The sequence below is a fragment of the Mustela nigripes genome, chromosome 6 (genome assembly GCF_022355385.1).
Source record: "Mustela nigripes isolate SB6536 chromosome 6, MUSNIG.SB6536, whole genome shotgun sequence".
In the NCBI taxonomy this organism is placed as follows: Eukaryota; Metazoa; Chordata; class Mammalia; order Carnivora; family Mustelidae; genus Mustela; species Mustela nigripes.
In genome coordinates this window covers 132,480,373-132,503,517 of record NC_081562.1, presented here as the reverse complement: position 1 = coordinate 132,503,517, position 23,145 = coordinate 132,480,373, and the positions used below count along the sequence as shown (strand labels likewise).

General features: G+C 42.3%; 1 protein-coding gene across 1 annotated transcript in view; it reads right to left on the bottom strand.

The window, feature by feature from the left end:
• CUBN (cubilin) overlaps positions 1–23,145 on the bottom strand; it is a 258,604-nt gene that overhangs the window by 120,124 nt on the left and 115,335 nt on the right. The window contains exons 29-31 of the mRNA XM_059404241.1: positions 22,093–22,274; positions 16,925–17,099; positions 15,320–15,489 (exon numbers count right to left, since the gene is read on the bottom strand). Of these exons, the coding sequence (XP_059260224.1) occupies positions 15,320–15,489; positions 16,925–17,099; positions 22,093–22,274 (527 nt within the window). The remainder of the gene's footprint in view (positions 1–15,319; positions 15,490–16,924; positions 17,100–22,092; positions 22,275–23,145) is intronic.

Genomic DNA, 23,145 nt, shown 5'->3' with positions numbered 1-23,145 from the left:
AAATTAAAAAAAAAAAAAATCTTAAAAAAAAAAAAGAAAAGAAATGAATAAAACTAGGAAGCTATGGGAGCACAAACAAAAAGAGGTCCGAGTGTGAGGGTTTGTCCAGCACTAATGGATGAGGTTGGAGCCCGGGCAGGACTCATAACCCAAGGATATTACCCAGTGGGGACTGCAGGGGTGGGAGGTGGGGAGTTAAGAAATCACTCTCCTCTCTCTCGTGGATCGGAATGTACAACGCAGAGCAGGCATGAGAGTGAGTATATTCTGATCCGGCTGCAAGTGATTCATGTCCTTGTGTAATTGCCTCCCGTTCCCCGAATGTGGGCTAATGACTTGCTTCTAATAAACCAGTAAGGGTCAAAGAGATGGGATGTCACTTCCACGATTAGGTTATGAGAGGTAACTCCATCTTGTCAGCTCTCTCGCTTGCTGGCCCTCTCTAGAGTAAGCTGCTGTGCCATGAGACGCCCAGCAGAGAGGCCTGCCCTGCGAGGAGCTGAGGGAGGCCTCCAGCCCACTGTCTGCCCTGAACCAAATCCACTGAGTCCTGCCGACAAGCTTGTGAGTGAGCTAGGAGAGAGCCAGGTGAGCAGCACTGGCGTTCCTAACTCACAGAAAGTATCAGTGCAGTTGTTTTAAGGCATTCGGTCTTGGAGAAATTTTGTTATGCAGCGAATAGTTAACTAATGCAGGAGGTGTGAAATGAAGGCGTGAGGAAGGAATGGACAATGGAATCTTCAGGATAAGGATGTCTAATGTCATATTAGAACTTCTCTGCAAGGCTGTTCTTTGCAGTAATCACCTGCCAGTCTTGAAATATTTAGGCAAAGTCTGCTACACAAAAGAACCTCAGGTTCTGGTATCTTGTAGAAATAAAGGGAAAAAATTATAAATTCCAACATTCTCTTAATATGAGAGAGAAAGAAAGGAAAGGGCTATAGGAAGCAAGAGATGGCCATCAGGGTGACCGCCTCCCTTCTCTCCTTACTTCTCTGTGCAGAAATTCCAGAAAATGTTATGGAGAATAATGGGTTTCCTAAATCTCTGAGTCTCCTTTTCCACACCTGGACTGATCTACTACTGAAAACTCTACGAAAGGAGCAAAAAGTACTCATGAACTTAGTGACTTGGAGGTCACTGGAGGTCTCATGAGTGGTCAGGGCGTGATGACGGGCAGACACTAACTGAGTGGGCTGAGCTGTGTGTGCAAAGGGGAGAAATGAAGACAGCGTGACACCTTCACTTCCCTTTAAAGAGCTGGTTCTCCCCGGAATGGAGGGAGGAGTCACTGGCACATGAGAAACACTCATGGGGGAATCCTACCCACTTCTTTCTTTGTTTCTGTCTTAGTTCTTTGGAAAGTAAGACTATCACAAATTGTTCAAGAATTTATAATGCACCAGTTGAGTTGGGAGTAACAAAGCATCCAGCCAAGTTCGGGAAAGGCAGTGCTTTTAAATCTAGGTTCCTCCCCAAGGTCCCCAGGTCATGATCTCAGGGTCATCGGGTAGAGCTTTGCATGAGGCTCTGTGCTCAGCGCAGAGTCTGCTTGGGACTCCCTTTGCCCCTCCCCCACTAAAATAAATAAATAAATCTTTCTAAAAAAATGGGTGTTGATATCCATGGTTAGCTCAGACCACACTGTTCCTGTCCTTTCAGTTGCATAACCTTTGCTGAACTAGGCATAGATTCTGGCCCCTGTGACATTTTCCACCGAAACAAGTAAGGCCCAGAGGACAGCACGCTGCTCTTAGATTCAGAACATGTGGGTGGCACAGAGACCTTTCGGCCAGAACGCATGGAAGCATTCTGTTCTTAGAGTCTGGACACCTAGACTTGAGACCTGGGTCAGCCTCTGGTATTTGTTTTCTTGCCAAGCCACGTTAGAAGCTTCTGGTTATCATTTCATCTCTTCAAAATGGAAGTAGAGAACCCCTTCCTGCCTCACCATTGTAAAGCTCAAATAGGACAATGTACGGAAAGTTTAGTGGAAATTATATGGTATGAATGCGAAGATGAGTTTCTCCAATTCATTACAGGAATTCTCATGCATATGTTTTTAGTAGAATTTGGCAATGTAGGTAAATAAAATCTAGCACTTTGACTTCAACGTGTTTCCCCTAGGGAAACTCTTGCATTACTGCGTTCAGAAATTTGTAGAAGAATGTCTGTAGCTGTAAGAGTCGCAACAGCCAAATATCGGAAGCAATTTGAATGTATCCTAATGGCAGAATGGGTATGTGATTCATGGTATACTCATGAAACAGAATATTGCATGGCGGCAAAAGAATGCATTAGGTCTGCATTACAGCATAGACAAAGTATTAAAAAACGGAAAAAGTATAAAAAATGGAAAAAGTATAAAAATAGCCATAGGAATAATAAACCCAAATTCTCATTTGTGGTATCCTTCAAGATAAGAATAGGGAATAGTATCAGTGTGAGCTACACATGGGGTTACACTGTCTCCTGAGTACTTCATTTCTTTTGGGAAAAAAAAAGAACTTGAAGTAGATATGGCAAAATATTACAACTTGGCAAGTCTGGACAGTGAAATGATTTTGTTCATTGTATACTCACATGCATTATATAGTTTATACTTTTCGATATACTTAACATATTTCAAAACAGAGTGTTCGGTAAAGAGAATTAATGTCAAGGAAATAAACAGGATATGTAGAATAAGATTCACATACAAATGTGTTCTTCATAGCATTATTATAATAAAAAAAGAAGTAATCAAAGTCATCAATAATAAGCTAGTGGTTAGATAAGTTCTAGTATGTCCATATAATTGGTTATCTGCCCAAAGAAATTACTTTTAAGGAGAAACATATTAAATAATGATAAGTGAAAAAAGTAGGATTCAAAATGACGTGTGGTCGTACCTTAACTATCTATGTCTACATGTGTGTAAGTACGCATGTGTGTGTTTGGATTGGTATGTTTGTGTAGGAAATAAGCCAAATGTGTAACAGTCTGTCCTTAATATAGCAATATTATAGGTGGCATTGATTTCTTTTTTCTTCCTTTCTGTATTTCAGAAATTTAATGTGAGGAGCACGTAGAACTTTTAAATACCGTATATATTTAAAATATTTAAGGGTGTACCAGTCAGACATGTAAATAAACGATTCCATACAAGGACAAGAAGAAAATATGCTATTCCTCGGACAGTACCGCAGTAGCTAAGCCAGATGGCTACTAATGCCACTTAATCTGGCCTTTTGCTGCCTCACAGGAATGTAGTTAAACAGATACGGGTTCTGCTTTAAGAGCTCCAACACATTTGTTCGTTGGCTAATATCTCCGAATGTACCGCAGACCTCTCTCCAGGCTCTAGGCTTATCCATCCCACGGCATTCCAGACATCGCTGCTTGGATGGCGCCACAAACCTCGAGTGTCAGTGTCTCAGACTAAAGTCATCCTCCCTCCCCTAATGCCTCCTTCTCCCTCATTTCTTGCCCCAGACTTCTGCCATAGCCCCCAAATCCAGGGGGTCTTTATGTTCTGTCAATTCTCTCTCCAAGGTCTCTCCTACTCCCTCCTCTGGGTGCGGCACCTCATCAGCTCTCACCACAGCAGCCTGAAGTTTTCCCTGCCTAAATGGGTGTCTCCTCTAACTCGCGTTCCTAACAAACCACGACTGCAGTGCACTCTTTATAAAATGTAACATGGGATACAAGAAAGCCGAGGTTCCCCATCCTGTAAAATAACGCAATCACTGACGCTTTGCTTAGAGAGGAAGAGCAAGTGTCTGATCGCCATGCAGCACCCAGCACTGAGCCCGAAGACCCCTGCCCTGCCCGCCAATCTGATCCACGCTCCGGCTGAATGACTGACTCATGATCACCTCCCAGAAATCGTCAGCACTCACAGCCCGAAGCATATGACTGAGGGGGGAAAACGAACATTAGCTTCCTCGTAATGTTTGCATTTTCCTTTCCAGAAACTGGAATCTATTCCCTCAGATCATGCTGGAGAGTAAGCGAGTAGGAAAACATTTCGACTGCCTCTCCTATTTTCTGGCTTTACAAAGTTGCATTTCGCTCAGGGAGGAAATAAACCAATTGAATGTGTGGGTTAAAATTTATGACAAGCTAGAGTAAAAGGAAACCATTTTAATTCAAAAGCAAAACACACAGCATGTTTTATAATCCCCCAAAGTTTGGGCTGAGCAACAGAGTTGAGCTTTTCGGGCAAACAGATCGTGAATGTATACGCACATTTATGTGCGTAAGACTATGCTCTTGTTCTCATTTTCTGCTCTACTACTTTTTTCCTTGTCAACTCATTTGTGCATCTTCTGGAAGGTGTTAAAATAGCACATTTATGAGGTGATACAATTCAGTGAGATGATGGAGTGGAGAATGTGTGAAAAAAATTATAATAGGTATTTTAAGATTTTTAAGAATATAAAAGTAAGATAAAATGAGTCTGTTCATAACTAATGAGGATGGTTAGAAATGAACTTTAGGGGTTGCCTGGGTGGCTGAGTGGGTTAGGGCCTCTGCCTTTAGCTTGGGTCATGGTCCCAGGGTCCTGGGATCGAGCCCCGCATCGGGCTCTCTGCTCAGCAAGGAGCCTGCTTCCTCCCCTCTCTCTCTCTGCGTGCCTCTCCACCTAGTTGGGATCTCTGCCTGTCAAATAAATAAATAAAACCTTAACCTTAAAAAAAAAAAGAAAGAAAGAAATGAACTTTGGATTACGGATCTGGTTCTGTGTACCTACGGTTCACAGTTTTTAAAAAGATAAGACCTTCAACATAGTATTAGTAGACAGTAATAGAAGCAGTAGAAGTAGTCACAGAAAAATGTGGAGTAGCAATGAACATTTATCTGTACCAGACACTGTGTTAAATACTTTACATTTAAAAAACATTCAATTCTTCTTCCGATTCCACTTTACAGTTGGTTAAATTGAGACTCAGAAAACAGAACTTGTTCACAGTCACACGCTCAGCCGTGTAGAGCCAGTATATGAATCCCATCCGTGGGACATCTGAGCAAATTATCATAAAGCCAACTGAAAAGGTAAAACACAGTTTTATTCATTGAGAATAGAATATCGAGAGTTCATGATTTTCTGAAGCTAAGCGATAGGTCCATGATCTCCGAGAAAGATAATCACGGGAGCTCAGGAAATAGAATGGAAATGTCCCTCATTTATTTAGACCTGCAATAATGCATCCTCAGTGGCATTTGAGAAAGTCTCGTCTGGAGCCCCCATGGATTTCAGGGCAGTTGGCACCTGTCATGCATTCCATCCCACTGAACATGCATGGGATCCCCCGCGTGGCTAATTCAGCAGACTGTGTGACAAAGGGCACAGTGTCCACCACCAAGAAGCAAACCTAAAACTTGTATCCCTGATTCCTAAACTTGATTTTCTTCTTTGATTCAGATGTAAATCCACTTCTTGTCCTTTACTGGCCTAAAAAAAATCACAACCTGTCTGGTCTAGCATGGCCTCTCTCACCTGATCCTGGCCTAATTTGGTTTGCAACCCAGTCTTTACCTTTTATTTCATTTTGAACTCCTTGCAACACATGTCTACTGCTTTGGATTGCCTTAAAGATGATCGGGGGAAGGATGAGATATTTGGGGTACGGAAGAGTTCATTCACATCGGGGTAGAAAGTCAGTTTGGCGCATGAGAGTCTCTAAAATATTTTCACGTGCTACACTTGGTGGTGTAGCTATTAAAGGAATTCCCATCTTGGAATGGGAACGGCTCCAAGACAGAGGAAATATTAAGTGATAGGGAGGGGGATCCCTTAGGAAAATATCCAAGCTGTTAAAGTCATAAGTATATGTGAGGAAGGAAATGAAAATATTACTCATTATAGCAACTTTCCTTGGGGGTGGGGGGAGGGGGAGGAAGTGTGGGGTTCCTCGGTCGGTGATGTTTGCCAGCTCGGCGCCTCTGAGATGAAACACCAGGTTAAATACACAGCTGCGCATCTCACCGCGGGACTTTGTCATCCCTATTCCTTTGCTGTTAAGTTATTGCACTCGGTCTTCCATTTTTACAGATTATAACCTCTAGTAATTTGGCATGGATGCAAGCAGTAACTCAAAGATTACTGGAAATGTTGATAGGAAAATACATCCAAGAAGCTCCTTTCGTTTTCAAAAATAAACAAGCATTTAGGGAGACCGTGAGCTGAAATGCAAACGAAACCAAACAAAGGCCCTGCCCGCAGATTGAGAATTGTGGCTTCAAACTCAGTCATGCTTTGCTTTGGGGACCAAGAGCACTGGCACAGCTCTGAGTGACTAATGCGGTACTGGAAGGCAAAACGGCGAGGCGGCTTATCAAAAGCAAGTCACAGAATAAAACGTTTTAAAGAAATCGTCGGAGATCGTCCTCAAGCAGCAAATGGAAACTGAACTTTCTGTGGGAAAAAGTGAGGGAGAAAGGGAAGAAATGGAGGTGGGGAGAGACTGATTTTTGGCCTGGATCTATCTGTAAAACAATAAATATTTTAAAGAATCGCTTCCATTGTCTCTTTGAAGCGCTGAGTTCTATTATTCCTGTGTCTATTTGCTCTGTTTTGAAAAGATCAATGTTTTAAAAGAAAACACATCATGGGCAGTTTCTTAAAAAAAGTAAATAAATAAAACAAAATATGGATTCCGTGTTCTGCGTTTGCCCTGGTCCACCCTGTGCCTTACGGTCAAATTGTGTGAAGGACAGCAGACTCCCCGGCTATGGGTGGGGGTCGGGGGTCTGGTCTTCCTCACTTCAAATCACACACTTTGTTTTCTTTCTCTTCCACTGGCACACAAAGCTTCAGAAAGAAAAACAGCTACTCACCATGTGCCTCCCCTGCCTTTTTTTGTACTAGGCTCTGTTAGCCCTAATGTATGTTTTCTCCTAAGGAGAGGCTGGACTAGGGCTGTGCTCTGCTTGCTTTTATCTGCTTCTGACTGATTCTCACAAGGCAGACATTCCATCCTGCTGAGCAAAGAGGATGCTGAAACCAGGGGGCGGGAGTCTCCAGGGCCCCCTCGGGAGCAGCAGAACTGACCTCTCCCGCTCCTACACCCAGCTACTGCCAGCCTCGCTCAGAGATCGATAAGAGCTCACAGAGCTACATGGATTTAAGGCTCGGAAGAGAGACTCTAATTAAGCAATTAAACCATCAGTCAGAGGTCACGTTAATACTCAGCCTTCACGAAAGGCAACATAATGGAGCCATTTTCGTGCGGACCATACAGAGTCAGGCCCAACCAGTGGGTCCCACTGCTGCTTTAGCAAGAAATACTCACAATGTGTCATTCCCGAGAGCCAGAGGTTAATTGCACTAGCCACTCAGAAGGGACAGTGTAGAAAGTGCAAACATATTACCAAATTAGTTGAAACCTGACCGTCAGTTGAGCTTTCTGATTAGCTCCCCACGATGCCATCACCATTTCATTAGAGGTCAGAAAATTCCGTTTCTCTTTCTTTTTTCATTATAGTAGCATGAAATTCTAGAAAACGTGCCTCTGTGATGTTATCTGAGTTCTCATGTGGCTCGAAAGAGTGAGACTGTATATCAATCATTGTGCCAGGGAGTGAACTCAGCATAGCACATTCCTAAATGTGTCATCTGCAGTTTTCCAATGAAGCACTTGACGATTGCAGGAGTAGGGACTACAAGATTCATTTACTCACGGGTTCAGCCATGAAGCTATTAGTGATTCATGTACCAGACTGCTGCCTTTCGGATACCAAGACTATTGCTGGTGGTCATGTGAAAGGAGTTGGAGGCTGTGCCTTACTGATCCATTTTAAAATTGTCATCCACGAGGCCAAGAGAGATGAGGGTCCCTGTGGGCTTCCCCTGCCTCCACTTAGGACCACCGGGGACCAGACTTGCTACAGGAGGCGCTCTCTTCTGCACAGCAAGTGGAGCGTGGAGATGACCTCCTAGCCAAGGCCAATCCTGTTGCAGAGCGGAAACTGAAGCTTAGCGAGTCGGTGCGGGTCTGACTGTGATCTCTGGAGTGAACTCCCATACCGACGTCACCAGACCCTCAGTGTCTATTTCTTCACGTCCCACCTTGTGCTTCTCCTCTGACCCACAGATGCAACTCCTAACTGGATCCTTTCTATCTATGGGTTCACCAGGCATTCGATTTTATAAATGAGCAAACTCAGATCCCCCAGCCATGACAAGAGGGAGTGTTGGAGCCATGCCCGGACACTAGTGGTGCCACAGGGTCTGGTGCAAAGTTGACACCAAAGATTGAATGGGTCCATGGAGCCCAGACCACCCAATGTCAAGGCAAAGACACCTTCTACCTCATCTCTGGAATCCTAACACTCTTCCTTATATTGATAAATTAAATCTGGGCCATCCAAAAGAGAATTCAAAATGATTCCAAAGGAACTCTAGCTTTATTTCCTCCTCCTATTTTTTCAGTTGTCTTCTATTCTACTATTCAGTTCCTCACATGCCCACTATAATTCTTATATTTTCTCAGAATACTTATTGTTACTTTAGGCTTGCTTATGTTTTAGTGCTGGTCCTGCTATTAATTGTTACCGGGTCTTAATCCTGACCATATGGACTTCAATGTTCTTATTTTTTAAAATAAGAATGCTACCCCAAAAATCAGCATATGACAGTAAATTACCTCTAATCTCTCCTCTTGTAAACTTAATATCCCATGTATCTATGTATTTGCAACTATTAGCCATAATGTCTGTTAAAATTAATATTTCCACTTCTGACAATCCAAACTGTTACAGGAGTCTTAAAAAGCATGATTTCTGGTCCCATCCAGCCAGAATTTACTTTGATATTTAATAGTACAATTGAGCTCTATTAAAGATCCCATGAACACAAATGTTATCTGGCAACATCACTGGCAGCCGAATGTTTTTCTCTTTGCTAATGACTCCGTCTAAGCAAAAGGACCAAGAAATTAACTTGAATGTCTCCGGAATGAATTATTGGCTTTGTCTGAACTTAAACTGCAGAGATGTTATGTAAGATATTGGACTGTAGGCTACGTTTCACATCCAGTGTCCATCTAGCTGTAAAGGATAGATGGTTGGTGCCTCAATGCTCGCCTTCATGAACCCCTGGACAGCTAACTGAAACTTGGAGCCAAGCTTGCAGCCTCACCAGGACACTGTCTGTCTGCTTCCAAGCTCTGCCGGCCTCCCATCCTAGAACTGGGTCCACTTGGCAACCACACATAGCAGATCTCTACCCTAGTTTACCAGAACAGTCCCTCTTCACATTACTTTAACCGTTTGTCAAGGTGATTTGTAAACTGCAAGACAAAAATGGCTTATGTGTGATTTCTGTAATTTTCAATATAAATACATCAATATAAATACATTTATAAATAAATCAAAGAAAACTGTATGTCTTGGGGTTGGCCATGTGTTTTAATTTCTCATCCTGAAAATATGAAATTTATAGGACCAATCTATCTCCAGATCTCTGCTTTGAACATGACTTCATCAATTACTCCATGTATCCCTTACATTCAGTTGCTCCTTTTCAACAGCACCATGCCTTCCCCACAAGCTCGAGCTTTTCCATCATTAAAACAAATCAAAACAAAAGCAAAAAAACAACTTTCCATTGGTCTTGCCTTACCGTAGATTATAGCCTTTTATTTCCTTATAACATTCACTGTCATAACTCCAGGAAAAAGCTAAGAAGCGCCTGCCTCTCCTAACCCACTGTGATCTTCCACTACTACCCACACCCATCCTGCTCCTTACAAGGTCATCAAAGTCCTCAAAGACTTAATCCAGTGGCCTGGCTTCAATCTCCTTCCTAGTTGACTTCTGCTGTATTTGAGACCTTTGATTCCTGTGATCACTTACTCTCAAAATTCACTTCACTCCTCATTTCTATACTACCACTCTCTCTGATTTTCCACCTACTTCTGAATGCCTTTTCTTAGTCTTTTCTTCCTCTGTTCCTCCATTTGCCCCTTAAATGGTGATATTTCTTTTTTTTTTTTTTTTAAGATTTTATTTATGTATTTACTTAACAGACAGAGATCACAAGTAAGCAGAGAGGCAGGCAGAGAGAGAGGAGGAAGCAGGCTCCCGCTGAGCAGAGAGCCTGATGCGGGGCTTGATCCCAAGACCCCGAGATCATGACCTGAGCCGAAGGCAGAGGCTTTAACCCACTGAGCCACCCAGGCGCCCCGGTGATATTTCCTAAAGAGTTTACTTGGCGCTTTTCTCTTTAGAAAATGCTATTATAGGTGATCATACCTACTGCTGTGGCTTTAACAACTACCCAGATATACAGGGTATTCCCAAATGTATATGTCTGGCTCAGATGCTGTCGTGAGCCCTAAACTCCCATGTCAAATTTTATAAGGGCCATAGTGTAGACTGCTAAACTGAAAAGTTTCCAAATCAAACTCATGGTATCTAGCCCTTTACTCACTTCATAGTGTCATCACTCACTCATTCTTCAAGTGAATAGGTTTGACTCCCTCATCTCTATCGCCCACCTCACCTTCTACCATGTAATTAGTCTCTAAATTTTGGTGACAGTACAACCACATGACTTCTCCAATACGTCTCTTCTTTTCCACACCCAAGGCCACTGCCCAAGGCTTTTCCATAGCTTCCCAAACAGCCTTCATGCTACCTTTCTCTCTCTCTGCCAACCCAGTCCTCACAAGTCCACCTGTTATCATTGTAAAATACAGTTTTGAGTTACAATTCTTCTGTTTCACAGAAATCTTCTACTAACTTCATACAATCTATAAAATAATTACAGATTCAGAAAGCATGAGAGGGTTTGTCCAATCCTGAGGCTACTGAGAATGTCTTCTATAGACTCTTGGTCTCTACATGCTCAGCCATGGGTAGCCTGCTACACGCCAGTACAACATCTTTTCTATCCTCACAGGTCTGTGTGTAGTCATCCCTCTGTGCATAATTTCCCCAATTCTTTTCCCAAAGCCTCCTCTCCTGGCCTCACTCCCACATTTCTACTGGTGAAACTCTGCCACTAAAATGTCATCTCCAGTGTGAAAACTTCTCTGGCTTCCAGATCCAAATGAATTGCTCCCTCTGTTTTCTCATGATGATTATTATGGTTATGAAGTCTTAGGGACATGAGATAGTAGGCCCTATGCTACGAGAAAGTTTCCTAAGCAGGCTCTTCTTTCACTGATGTCCTTGAGGCCCACGGTCACAGATGGGGAGCCCTGAATCTTCAGCCCATTGCTCCTTTCAGTATTTCATGCCACCCCCTCTCCCAGGGCTCATTGAACATGCCTCTCGGAGGGCACTCACCATCAGCACCATTCTGATTATGGCTAGCACAAATCAATACCTTTCTACATGAAAAGCAGGTCACTTACAGCATCCCGAATATCCCAACAACAAATCTGACACCGGTACTCTTATTTTCCCCATTTCACAGTTAAAGAAACTAAAACTGAAAAGTTAACTTTCTTCACTACCTGAAAATGGCATAATTCAGGCTCTGCCCCAGGTCTTCCTCACCACAGGGCTAGGCTTCTTAACCACGGCACCATGCAATTGAGGTAATTCTTTTTTATTTTATTTGTTTTTAAAAATTTTTCCCAAGATTTTATTATTTGTCAGAGAGAGAGAGAGTGAGCACAAGCAGGGGAGTGACAGGCAGAGAGAGAAGCAAGTGTCCTGCTGAGCAAGGAACCCAATGCAGGACTTATCCTAGGACCCTAGGATCATGACCCTCGCCAAGGGCAGATGGTTAACTGAACGAGCCACCCAGGTTTCCCAAGATGTAATTCACTTTTTATATCGAAGTTTTGTTCAAGTGCTTAGTGGCAACTGTTTCTGAAAGCCCCATCGGTCCAATGGCAGGGATAGTCCAACTACCTCATACAGGATTCCCTTTTTCCGACAACTTGTTTGGACTATTACATTTTATATTTTACCTTCATTTGCTAGACTGAACTCCTCCCAGCACCTGTCTTTGGGTTTATTTTCCTGTCTCCATGCCTATGACCAGATCATACTTGAGGCTTCATTTCCTCCTATCTGTTGCCTCCTGCTAAGTTTGGTAAGTCAAGGCCAGCTGTAGGCTGAGATATGGCTGTGGTTAATAGCAAACTCTATCTGTATATTTATATCCCATGTAGGTGGAAAGCTCTACTCATGAACACAGGAGGGGAAAAATGTAGCCATGCTGGGCGTGCCTTTGACCCATTTGACCTAGGCTTTGTTTTGTTCACAGGCTTTTGTATGTTGAATTTTATGGGTTATGGACTTTACCAAAGAGAAGAGAAGATACTGTACCTGGCACCATACCAACTGGGAGAGGAAGCAAATGGTGGAGAATTGCCCATTGCAGGCGCATGTAGAAAGTAAACAATTTGTTTCTGGACCATTTTAACTTCTCTTGAAGACCCTTTTCTGTTGCAATGCTTTATTTTACCTTCATTCTTAAAGACTATTTTAGGAGAGGACAGAGTCCCTGGTTAGTAGTTATTTTCTTTCTTTAGACTGAAGATACCATGCCATTGTCTTTTGCCCTTCTAATTACCACTGTTGAAAAGTCAGGGTCCACTCTGCCACTTCCTAAAAGGCAATCTGCTCTCCTACCTACTCCCCTGGCTGATTGTAACATTTTCCTTTTATCTTCAGGTTTTTTTTTTTTTTTTTAGATTAGTATATCTTTCTATTTATTTCTCTTTCTATTTCTACTCACTTAGTTGTTTGGGTTCCTTGGGATTCTTGTTTTTCTAAATGTGATGTCTTTCATCAGATTTAGAAAAGTCTTGGTCATTAGTTTTTCTTTTTTTAATAAAGATTTTATTTATTTATTTATTTGACAGAAAGAGAGAGAGAGAGAGCATAGGCAGGCAGAGGGGCAGATGGAGATGCAGAAGCAGGCTCCCTGCTGAGCAGAGAGCCCAATGTGGGGCTCCATCCCAGGCCCCTGGGATTATGACCTGAGCTGAAGGCAGACGCTTAACCAACTGAGCCACTCAGGCACCCCAGTCATTAACTTTTCAAATACTGCTTCTGTTCCATTTAACTCTCACTTTTCCTTCTGAGATTACAATTAAATGTATACCTTTTATAAGCCTCTTCTATGTGTCTTAACCTCTCTCCTATATTTTCCATATTCTTGCCTATCCATGCTTTTTTCCCCAGATAGATTCTTCTGACTTATCTTCCAGTTCACTTTTTCTCTCTTCATCTGTCTAATCGTCTAAAATATTAAAAAAAAATATTTGACTAGATCTTAATTTCAGCTATTATATTTCATCCAATTTTAAAAATTTTAATTGGTTCTCATTCATATTTGCAATGTCACTTTTCATAGTTTGCAGTTCCTTGCTGAGAGTTTAAAGTTGACTTTTATCTCCATGAGCCTAGTAATCATAATTGTTCACCAATCTGCCACGTTAATATGTTTGTTTCCATTGTCTGTTATTCATATTGTATCTCATTTATGTTGTTATCTCCTCAGGTACATGCATATCTTTGATAGTGTGCTGGCTATTGCCCATGAAAACTTATTAGTAGAAATGAGATCTAGGATGATTTTATGTCCCTTTGAAGAAAATTCTAAATTGCTTTTGTCAGATGTCCAGAGATACATTAACAGTACAGGGTATCCTCTCATTTAGATTTTGGGTCCACTCAGCTGACTCAAAGCTGGGATGCAGTCTGTGTAGGGTGTTTTACTGTTCTTTACCTTGGCTTGCCAGGACTTCCACTCTATTCCATCTCTAAACTCACACTTTGCTCCTCTTTGCCCTGAGAGGCTCACAGAGGTGCTGCTATCCCCATCTGGATCAGCAAATGCCCTAGAGGTAAAAGCGATCTCAAATACTAGGCTCACACCTCTTCAATATTTACTCAGAGATTTCACACTATCTTGTGAGTTCTTTGCTACATTTAGGAAGGTGTTTTTTAATATCACCTAAAATGTTTAAATTATCTTTTTCAGGAGAGTTGGTCTGAGTCACCATTATGGCAAGTGTACACTTTGCTCTATACCTTAAGTTTATACAATGCTTTGCCAACTTAGACTCTGAAGATTCATTTAGAAGACGAATACTTAGTCATAAATCAACTGATCTTTTAAGTAGTTTACTAATTTTACCTTGTAAAATAGTATTTGAAATCATACCATTTGACTGGACTACTTTGAAAGATGTAAAACAACTTTTGAGTTTTCCTGAGGTAAGTCTGAAAGCTAGCCAGTCGGAGTTTGTGTAAGAAACTGTCAGAAAACTAAAATAGAAAGACCCATTAGCCAAGAGAATCTGGTTTATATTTGAATGAAATGTTTTTTTTTTTTTTAAAGATTTTATTTATTTATTTTTTTGTCAGAGAGAGAGAGAGCGAGAACGCAAGCGCACAGGCAGACAGAGTGGTAGAGGGAGAAGTGGGCTCCCTACAGAACAAGGAGCCCGATGTGGGACTCGATCCCAGGACGCTAGGATCATGACCTGAGCCGAAGGCAGCTGCTCAATGAACTGAGCCACCCAGGCGTCCCTGAATGAAATGTTTCTAAATACAAATGAAAGATGGAAAATTTTTAGTTAAAAAAATCAGGTAATCAAAAAAAAAAAAAAAAGAAAATCTCAAAATACATCCTCATTTACTCTTACATTAAGGATAAAGCATCAGTTTCAGGTGAGAATGTACTAAAGTTGAAGGTAGTAACAGAAACTTTGGTCATCTGGCCAAGTAATAGGTATCTCCACCTCAATCCCCCAATTTATTCTGTCCTATCAGACATTGATTTGTTCTAGTAGCAGACTGAGATACCCTGACCTCAAGAAAAAAAGAACCCATGAAAACTCCCAGGAGGCTTAATAATAATTGATTTGAAATATTTTGATAAATTTGTTTCATTAAAAGTTCCCTATTCTCTCTTGCAGCTAACTCTGACTAATGATATATGTAAGGAGACTTGCATGAAAATTTTGTTTCCTTGATTAAAAAACACAAAACAGAAAAAACAGCATAATTCCTTCTCCCTTTCTCTGCATCTATACTTAGGAAGGATGTTCAGAGCTACTGCCACCATTTTCTGACAATGAAGAAACAAACACAAAATGACAAATCAACACACTACGGATGGTAGAACACACTACGGATGATAGAACAGAAATGGCGTTGCTAAAAAAACCCTGAGATCAACCACCTCCTGATTTGTATTTAGATAAAAAAGTAAATGTCCTTGTATTTTAGGTTGCCAATAGTTGGGTTTCCCATGATATACTGCTGAAAACATCCATAATTAATGCATTTACTAAATATGCTCACAAGGCAATATTCTGACCCTGGTTTGACTATAGACGGTGCTTGAAATTGTGTCACCTACCGTAATACAAGAGTCCTGAGGTTCAAGGTCAAAATCAGTGAAGTTCAAGAGAACACGGTGATTTCTTTCCACCCGAATGACCCAGGAGCAGTCAGTGTTACGCCTGTAAGGACTGGGGTAATTTGGAGAATGAATCTCTCCAGCGGGAGCCTGGAAAATCCCACCACAACCTGTAAGTAGGAAACCCAATTCAAGAATGAGAGGAGTCCATGATGCATAAAACTTTGCCCCATGACCTGATAGCTTAGAACAATATGTTGCCTTGTTCAACTGCCTGTTTTATGTTTGTGCTAACCATTGCGCAGAACTGAATATCCACCATTAATTTCATTCATCCCAACAAAAGGAAGAAGGATGACTAAGAAAATCCCTAAAATTTTTTAATACTGATGACAAAAGTAATTAAAAAAATTTTTTAAATACTGAAAAATAAGTGCAAATAAAATCCTATTCTCATAAAGTCATAAAATGCCTCTTATTTGTTCTCTAAAAATAAACTGTAGAATAACACATCTCCTAAGAATTTGGTAACTTAGTAGTGTATGCTTTTAATAATTTAATATCTATCTTTTAAAATTTAATATTCTGGGCCTAGTACAGTAATTCAGTCTTTTTATTTCTATGATATTATCAAATACCTATCACTGTCTATCTCTATGCCTTGTCATATCTTGGAGTTATAATAATATAAACCTATAATAAAAATGTAGTATTATTTTCTAATAGCTGACAATCATTTGGGGTAATCTAAACACTATGTCTACATAATCATATATATATTCCTCTTTAAATTCACACATCATTAACTTTAGGAAAGACCCAACACACTTACTACACCACCTTTGAGTTCCCTAAGTGGGGCCATGAGTTAGCCTGGGGTCACATCTATGCTTTGGAATTTCCTAGATATGTGACTTTGGACAAGTACTAACATCTCTACGTTTCAATTTCCTCATTAGTAAGGTGATGATTTGAAATTACCTTCCCTCATAGGCTGATTGTGAGGGATGAAATGAGATCATGCTCACAGAACAGACTAGATCCTTGGCACCTAGTAAGCTGCCAGGTAACATGGCTTTATTAGTAGCTGTATAGGTTAACTTCTGCTCAAATATTTTGTGCATTCATTTTTTATTTAAAAAAATTCACAACAGGTAAATATTATTAGACTGCCTAAGATGCTAGACAGGACACCACTGTATAATACACGGTAATTCTTCAGATTGCACAAATCTAACTTTTACAGTTTGGGCATCTGCCAAGCATCCAAAGATCTGTACCATGGCATGAAGTAATTTTCCCTTTGCTGATGCCCATATTTGAGGCCAGAGAACAGCCCAAGGCCCTTGGAGAGTAAGTTAGTCTAACCAATTACCCTGCTTCTACTTTTACAATGGATTTGCATACTTTCACATATTTTAACTCTGGAAGTTAAATTCTATCACATGGTTTTTAGGGAAGAATAAATGCCAAAGCAGTATTTACCATTTGAGGAGTCACCAAGTTGTCACTGTGTTAGGGCTTCATGCCTCTCTCTCCAATCATTTCATGACATTTATAAGGGTTCAGTCCAAGTATTTGGAGATACCTCCTCGGTTCACTCACCTCCAGGGACTGCTTGCCATGAGGCATTGAAGCCTCTCCCATTTATAGAGCTGTCGGTCTTGAAACGGATGGCTAGCTCATTTCCAGTGCTGGAGACCTGCATGGGATTCTCAGATGATCTTTGGGCACACAGCTGGGCTATTCGGGGAGAGTGGAAATCGGGGCCTCCATAGACCTAAGACGGGATGAAGAAAAGATGACTAAAATTAAGAGAGATCTAAGCAATGACAGCCCTTCCCCTGACCTTGTTTTACCACCAGCTCTTGAATTCTATTATCATGAGAGACTGAAATCTCAGCCTTCCTGGGTGGGGTGAACTATAAACTTCAGCTGGGTTTTCAAAGGCACTCCCTCAGCCCTAGGAACACACAAATTCTGCCACCCACAAAACGCCTGCTTATTCTATCAGTCAGAATTGTACAGCGGAACTGAACAGATTATTCCAGAATCTTCCCTATCTCCCTCCTTCCTCTTTCCACGTCTTCATAGGATTTCCTGCTTTCTTTGGCAGAGGCATTGCCGATAAAACTGTATCGAGTCTGGCTATCTAACTCTTCTAGGCACGGGGGAATAGAGTTAGCATAAAGCCACTTGGTCTGTGACAGTTCGCTGAAGCTATTGAGCTCCCTGTTGGATTTTTAAAGGATCTTCCACTTAGCCATTTGAATACTTTATAAAATTAAGCATGTAATATCATCTTTTGTGTTTTTCAGACAGAGTGAAAATATCACCTCTGTATCAGTGTGTTCTGTGGTATCCTTAAGAGGGACGCCCCCTGATTCTTTCCGAATCTACTCCCGGAATCCCACTGCTGAGAACATGACCGAGAGCAGTTGGATTCCTTTGGGGAATGGCCCTGGACACTGCCCAGTATCTGGACGTCTCCCTCTAGATCCATCTCAAGTGTCCTCAGGTCTCCTGGGCTCCTCCAATTGGCAACCATCTACCTGACTAGGACCCAGTGCCCCAGGGACATATTCCTCCCAGGAAGTGCCCCCACCTTCACCCTGGGGCCTCAGAGTCACATCTTTCAGGCAGATGTACCCAGCCCAGGGCACGTCTCTAACTCCTCATACACAGATTTCTCTCTGGGGGTGGGGAGGAAGGGGATAGGAAGAGAAGAATCAAACGAAAGGTACTGAACCCCTGCCTCCAGACCTGGCCAACTCAAATTTGTAGCAGAAAGGCCATTTTTGGTGACAGTTTTCAGGCATAATGGTATCTGGGTCCTTCCCCCTCCCCCACATGGCATATGCTCATTATTCAGTGCTCCAGGGAGAAAGCGGAAGAGGGAGAGCAATGCTGGGGAGATCAGTGTGCAGGGCCCTCCCACTCCCGCCTCGGTCTGGCTCTCGCACCTCCAAGCCCTCCCCCACCATTCCTCCGGCCCCAGGCCCTCGCCCACCCTCAGGGCAGCTGTTGACTGATAGGGGGAATCACTCACGGGTTCTCTGAGGGGAGGGAGGGAGAACAAGAAGCCTACTTTTGGTGAGGCTGTGTGATTTGAATCTATAATGATTTCTTTGTCTGATTCATTCCCCCCAGCCATGCAGGAAAGGCCAAAATGAATGAAACTGCTGTTCACAGAGGGCTGAGCACAAGGACTTTAATTGCAAAGGAATGGAGCAGGCGGATGGCTTCAAGCTTATTTTCATAGGAGGAGCTATGTTTGTGTGGCCCCTTAAGTCCCACCAAAAGCAGGACTTTTGGAGGAGCCCTGTGTGGCCCTTTATGCGTACACATATGCAAATGACAGGAGCAGATTGCTTCGGGCTTATGCTGTCCTTTCCCGATTTGCCGGCGTCCCCCCCCTTCGCCCCAACACAGTCCTCAGAGCATGAAACTGACAGCATGTGTTCCCAATCATCTGAGCCCAATAAACAGCACATATTTGGAAAGAACACTGAGCACAAGGCTTTAGTTCTGACAAAGAAAACTTGCACGTCGGCAAAATATTCTCTGTTTTCCCTGCTCGGGGTCCCCTTAAGATCACAAACATAATGGGTCTGAGGGTATGAGTCTGCTGGGCCTAGAAGCCTCCAGAAGAATCAACACTGCCGCTTCTGATATTCTTTGCTTCCCCTCTTACGGGGCTGGACTCACAACAGACCATCCCGGAGAGACCAGAGGGAGTAAACTGCCCACACCAAGCAATTGTCTTGATTTATTGCCCCAAGGAGTGGATTTCCTTTTCTGCTTTATGCAGGAGCAGGCTCCTTTCTCAAGAGACTGAAGCAAAATCAGCCAGTATTTCCATGACCCAAACAATAGAACGGTACTTTTGGCTTCCACAAATAACACCAACAGTTAACGCATGACTCTTCAAAAGAGGAAAAAGATGGAAAGAATTTCAGGGTGTGGTTCATTCGGCTACAGCATATGACTAAACTTGCGGGGTCGGGGGGAGGGGGAAGCGGGTCTGATGATCAGAGATTAAAAAATGTGTTTTTATAAAATGCTCAGGATATAGAACATTTTCAAAGCCTATGGTTTTAATCTGTTTTGAACATTTCTTTCTGCTCTGTTAGCTCCATTGATTGTTACAATCAAGTCAGCATTCCAGGGTTATGAGTAACCGAACGGCTGTTGCTTAATGCAAGTGGCCACTTTCTGGACACTGAGTTTTGAGGGGGGAAAAAATATTGGCTCCTGGTAAAATCTGGTGAAACCCAGGTAAGCCTCATACTTGGTGATAGAGAGGTCCCATCTGGCAAGGCTTGGAGCAGGCAGATCTAGAAAAGTCAGCCATGTCTCCAGGCCGTGTGACCACCCCAGGGAACATTTTGAAACCTATTGCTAGCATGTTATCAGCACGTATGGTATGAGGGATGGAAAAATTCCATTTATCATCATTAGTGCAGATTTATTACAGCACTTTCCACCTGACGGAAGCATTTGCCAAGATGTCAAACAAGGTTTTTGAACAAAAACATAAGGGGGTTACTGATTTCAGCCGTAAAAAGTAAACTTTCCCAAAAATACTTAAGGGGCTCGAAAGAGTCCCCCCAAACCCTGATTTGGATGCAACATGGGAGACCACGTTGTTCTAATAAAAATAAGCCCCAGCTGATGGGAGCCTCACCTCAGAGCTCTTTCTGCGCAGGGTTCAGACTGCCTAAATGCAGCTGCCTAGAGACCATGCCTTGTCCCCCTGTACCCCCTAGTTGAGTCTTGCAGGAAACAGCCCTAGTCTGCTTTCTCATGTCATGGGTGTGACAAAAGCCTCAGCACAATGAATCCATTTACATTTTGCCAAGTGGGCAACAATCACATGTGCTTTGGAATATGAAAATGAAGGGTTAGGAACATTTCACATTACTGTGGAAAAGGGTTTTACTGTGGAAAACCCTTTGTAACTGTTAAGGGGTTTTATGCCACTGAAAAATATCCTTGCTGGCAAGAAAGAACATTTGTACCTTCCACATGTGAGTGTTAGTCCTACTCACACTGTGAGTGTGAATTTCAGGAGTCACCTTGTTCTCTCTTCCCAAAAACCTTTCCTCTTCTGAGATGGAGTCATGACTTGGCAACACCCAGGACCGACATGAAGACAAGGGTAAAAGGCTTTAAGACAAAGACTTAATCAGCTCCGTCTCTGATTTCACTCATTGCGGCATTTAGAGAGCCCAGAGCTGCTCAGTACAATTCTGTGATTCCGCCTCCACTCAGTGAGGGGATTTGACAACCCCATTTCTTTTCAAAGAAAGAACTTGTTGGGACGCCTTCGTGGCTCAGTGGGTTCAGCATCTGCCTTGGGCTCAGGTCTTGATCCCAGGGTCTGGGATCAAGTCCTGCATCGGGCTCCCTGCTCATGGGGGAGCCTGCTTTTCCCTCTGCCTGTAGCTTCCCCTGCTTGTTCTCTCTCTCTAACAAATAAATATAATCTTAAAAAAAAAGGAAGTTGTTTTGTGATTAAATGATGTTTTAAGTGCTAAAGTTTCCTCTAAAGCTCATGCCACTCATCATTTCAACATCTTGTACACTGCCCACCTCTATCTCTCTTTTTGTACTGGCTTATGCAGAGCATGGAGTAGGGGATGGATTCAGTTCCAAGCTCATCCACTCACTGTCCTTGTGGTCATGGAAAAACCCATCAATATTTTTGAGCCTCTGTTTTGACGATGGTAAAATGGGGACAAAATTCCCTTCTTACCTCGCAGGATTATTTAACATTCAAATGGGAAAATGGATGTCAAAATCCCTTCCCAAACCTCCGGCTATGTGTGTTAGTTTGGTGTGTCAATCAGAGATATATATGCTGTCATCTATTCCACAAATATATATCATGTGTTTTTCTGTTTGCCAAACACTCCGCCGTAGGTATAGTAGTAAAGCAAAACCAAAACAAAGAAATACCCAGCCCTTCATGGAGCTGAAATCCTGTAGAAACAGAACCCTTGTCATGAAGCATGATAGCCATTTTTAGAGCTGAGGTGATAGGAGCTGTGTGTGTTGGAAGCCATTAAATTTAGCAGACAGTTTCTGTTCCTAATGACTAGATCCCTGATTATAATAGATTCTCAAAGGCCATCTTCATCATCTGAGGGAAATGTCATGCAGTGTTGCCGCATTCCGCACCCTGCACCATGGGGATCCCCCAGTGGCAGCTGCCATCTCACCAAGGCCACCCCTTCTCTACACTCTGCACCCCCCCCCCCCACCGTCTTTCCTAAGGGAGATTTCTCAGACTGACATGTGGGGCCATAACAATCCTGAGTGCAGTCCATCAGTGGGGACAGGAGTCTGGGGACAGTGCCTCAGACTCACACCCTTAGAGGGATGGTCTGATGAGCAGTCCTAATGGCACCTCAGAGGGTCCCAGTGGGACCTGAGTCCCCCAAGTGGCCCTCAGGGGCTCCCTCACTGGCTCTTCGCCCTTCACCCCACCTCCTGCTGTCCCTTCACGCCTGCTTCCTCGTACCATCTCCAAGTTGAATTGCCTGCCACCAAGTCCTTCAGACCCTGCTTTTAGGGTAACCCAAACTGAGATTATTAATCCCATTTCTTCGTCAACATCACTCACAGAGAATGGATACTTGTTGAAATGTCTGGACATAGAACACAACTGGCCACTGGAAATAATTTAGGGAGTTTTGCAGGGTGATCTCTAGTTCCACCCCGAATTCTGGGGTAGAGGGAACGTGCTGATAAGCGATCTGAATTCCTACCTCCAGGATGTCAAAGTTGCACATTGCATGATACTCCACATCAAAGTCGTGGATGGTAAGCTGAATGCTACTCCCAGGGGCTGTGGTAATATACCAGAGGCACTCCTTGTTTGGGGGATACGTGTTAGGGTATCCGGGGCTGCTGAAGGAGCCCGTGGGCCCAGACAACTCCCCACCGCAACCTGTTAAATTAGCAAGACTCAGTCAGTTCAAAGAGAGCATTGACCCCTGGAAAAAATTCAAAAATACAACCAACCAAAAGAGAATTGAAAAATGCACAGTGAAAAAAATCATGGCTACAACTTGTTAAATTTATTCTTGAAAAACACTGATCATATCATTTGGTATAATAATTCTTAGTCCTTATTCTCAGCACATCAAATCCTTGGTAATATTCTTTAAATGGCATTCTAATTTTTAGATTTTCTTCATTTTATTTAGGAAAGAATTTCACAGTAGGAAGAGCAGTGAACTAAACAAGAAGTGTTAGTGAATACCATGTCTCTCAGTCTCCAATTTCCTTGTATGTAATACATTATTTTTGATTCCTTATCATATCCAAGATCTAGAATGCCAAGAGCTAAAAATCATTACCTTTGTATGTGAGACTATAGGAAATTAAAAAAAAAAGATATGTCCATAGCAGCTTTATTCATAATTGCCAGAACTTGGAAACAACCAAGATGTCCTTCAGTAGCTAAAAGCATAAAATAAATTGTGCTACATCCAGACAATGGAATATTATTCAATGCTAACAGTAAATGAGCTATCAAGCCAGAGAAAGATATGGAGGAAAGGTATATACATATTCATAAATGAAAGAAACCAGTCTGAAAAGGCTCCACTACCAAATGATTCCAAGTGCATGACATTCTTGAAATGGCAAAATTATGGAGACAGTAAAAAAGATTAGTCTTTGCCAGGGCTAGAGCAGAGGAGGGATAGAAAGGCTGAGCACAGATTTTGAGGGCAGTAAAACTATTCTTTATGATACTACAATAGTGGATATATGTCACTATACATCTGTCAATCATAGAATGTACAATGCCAAGA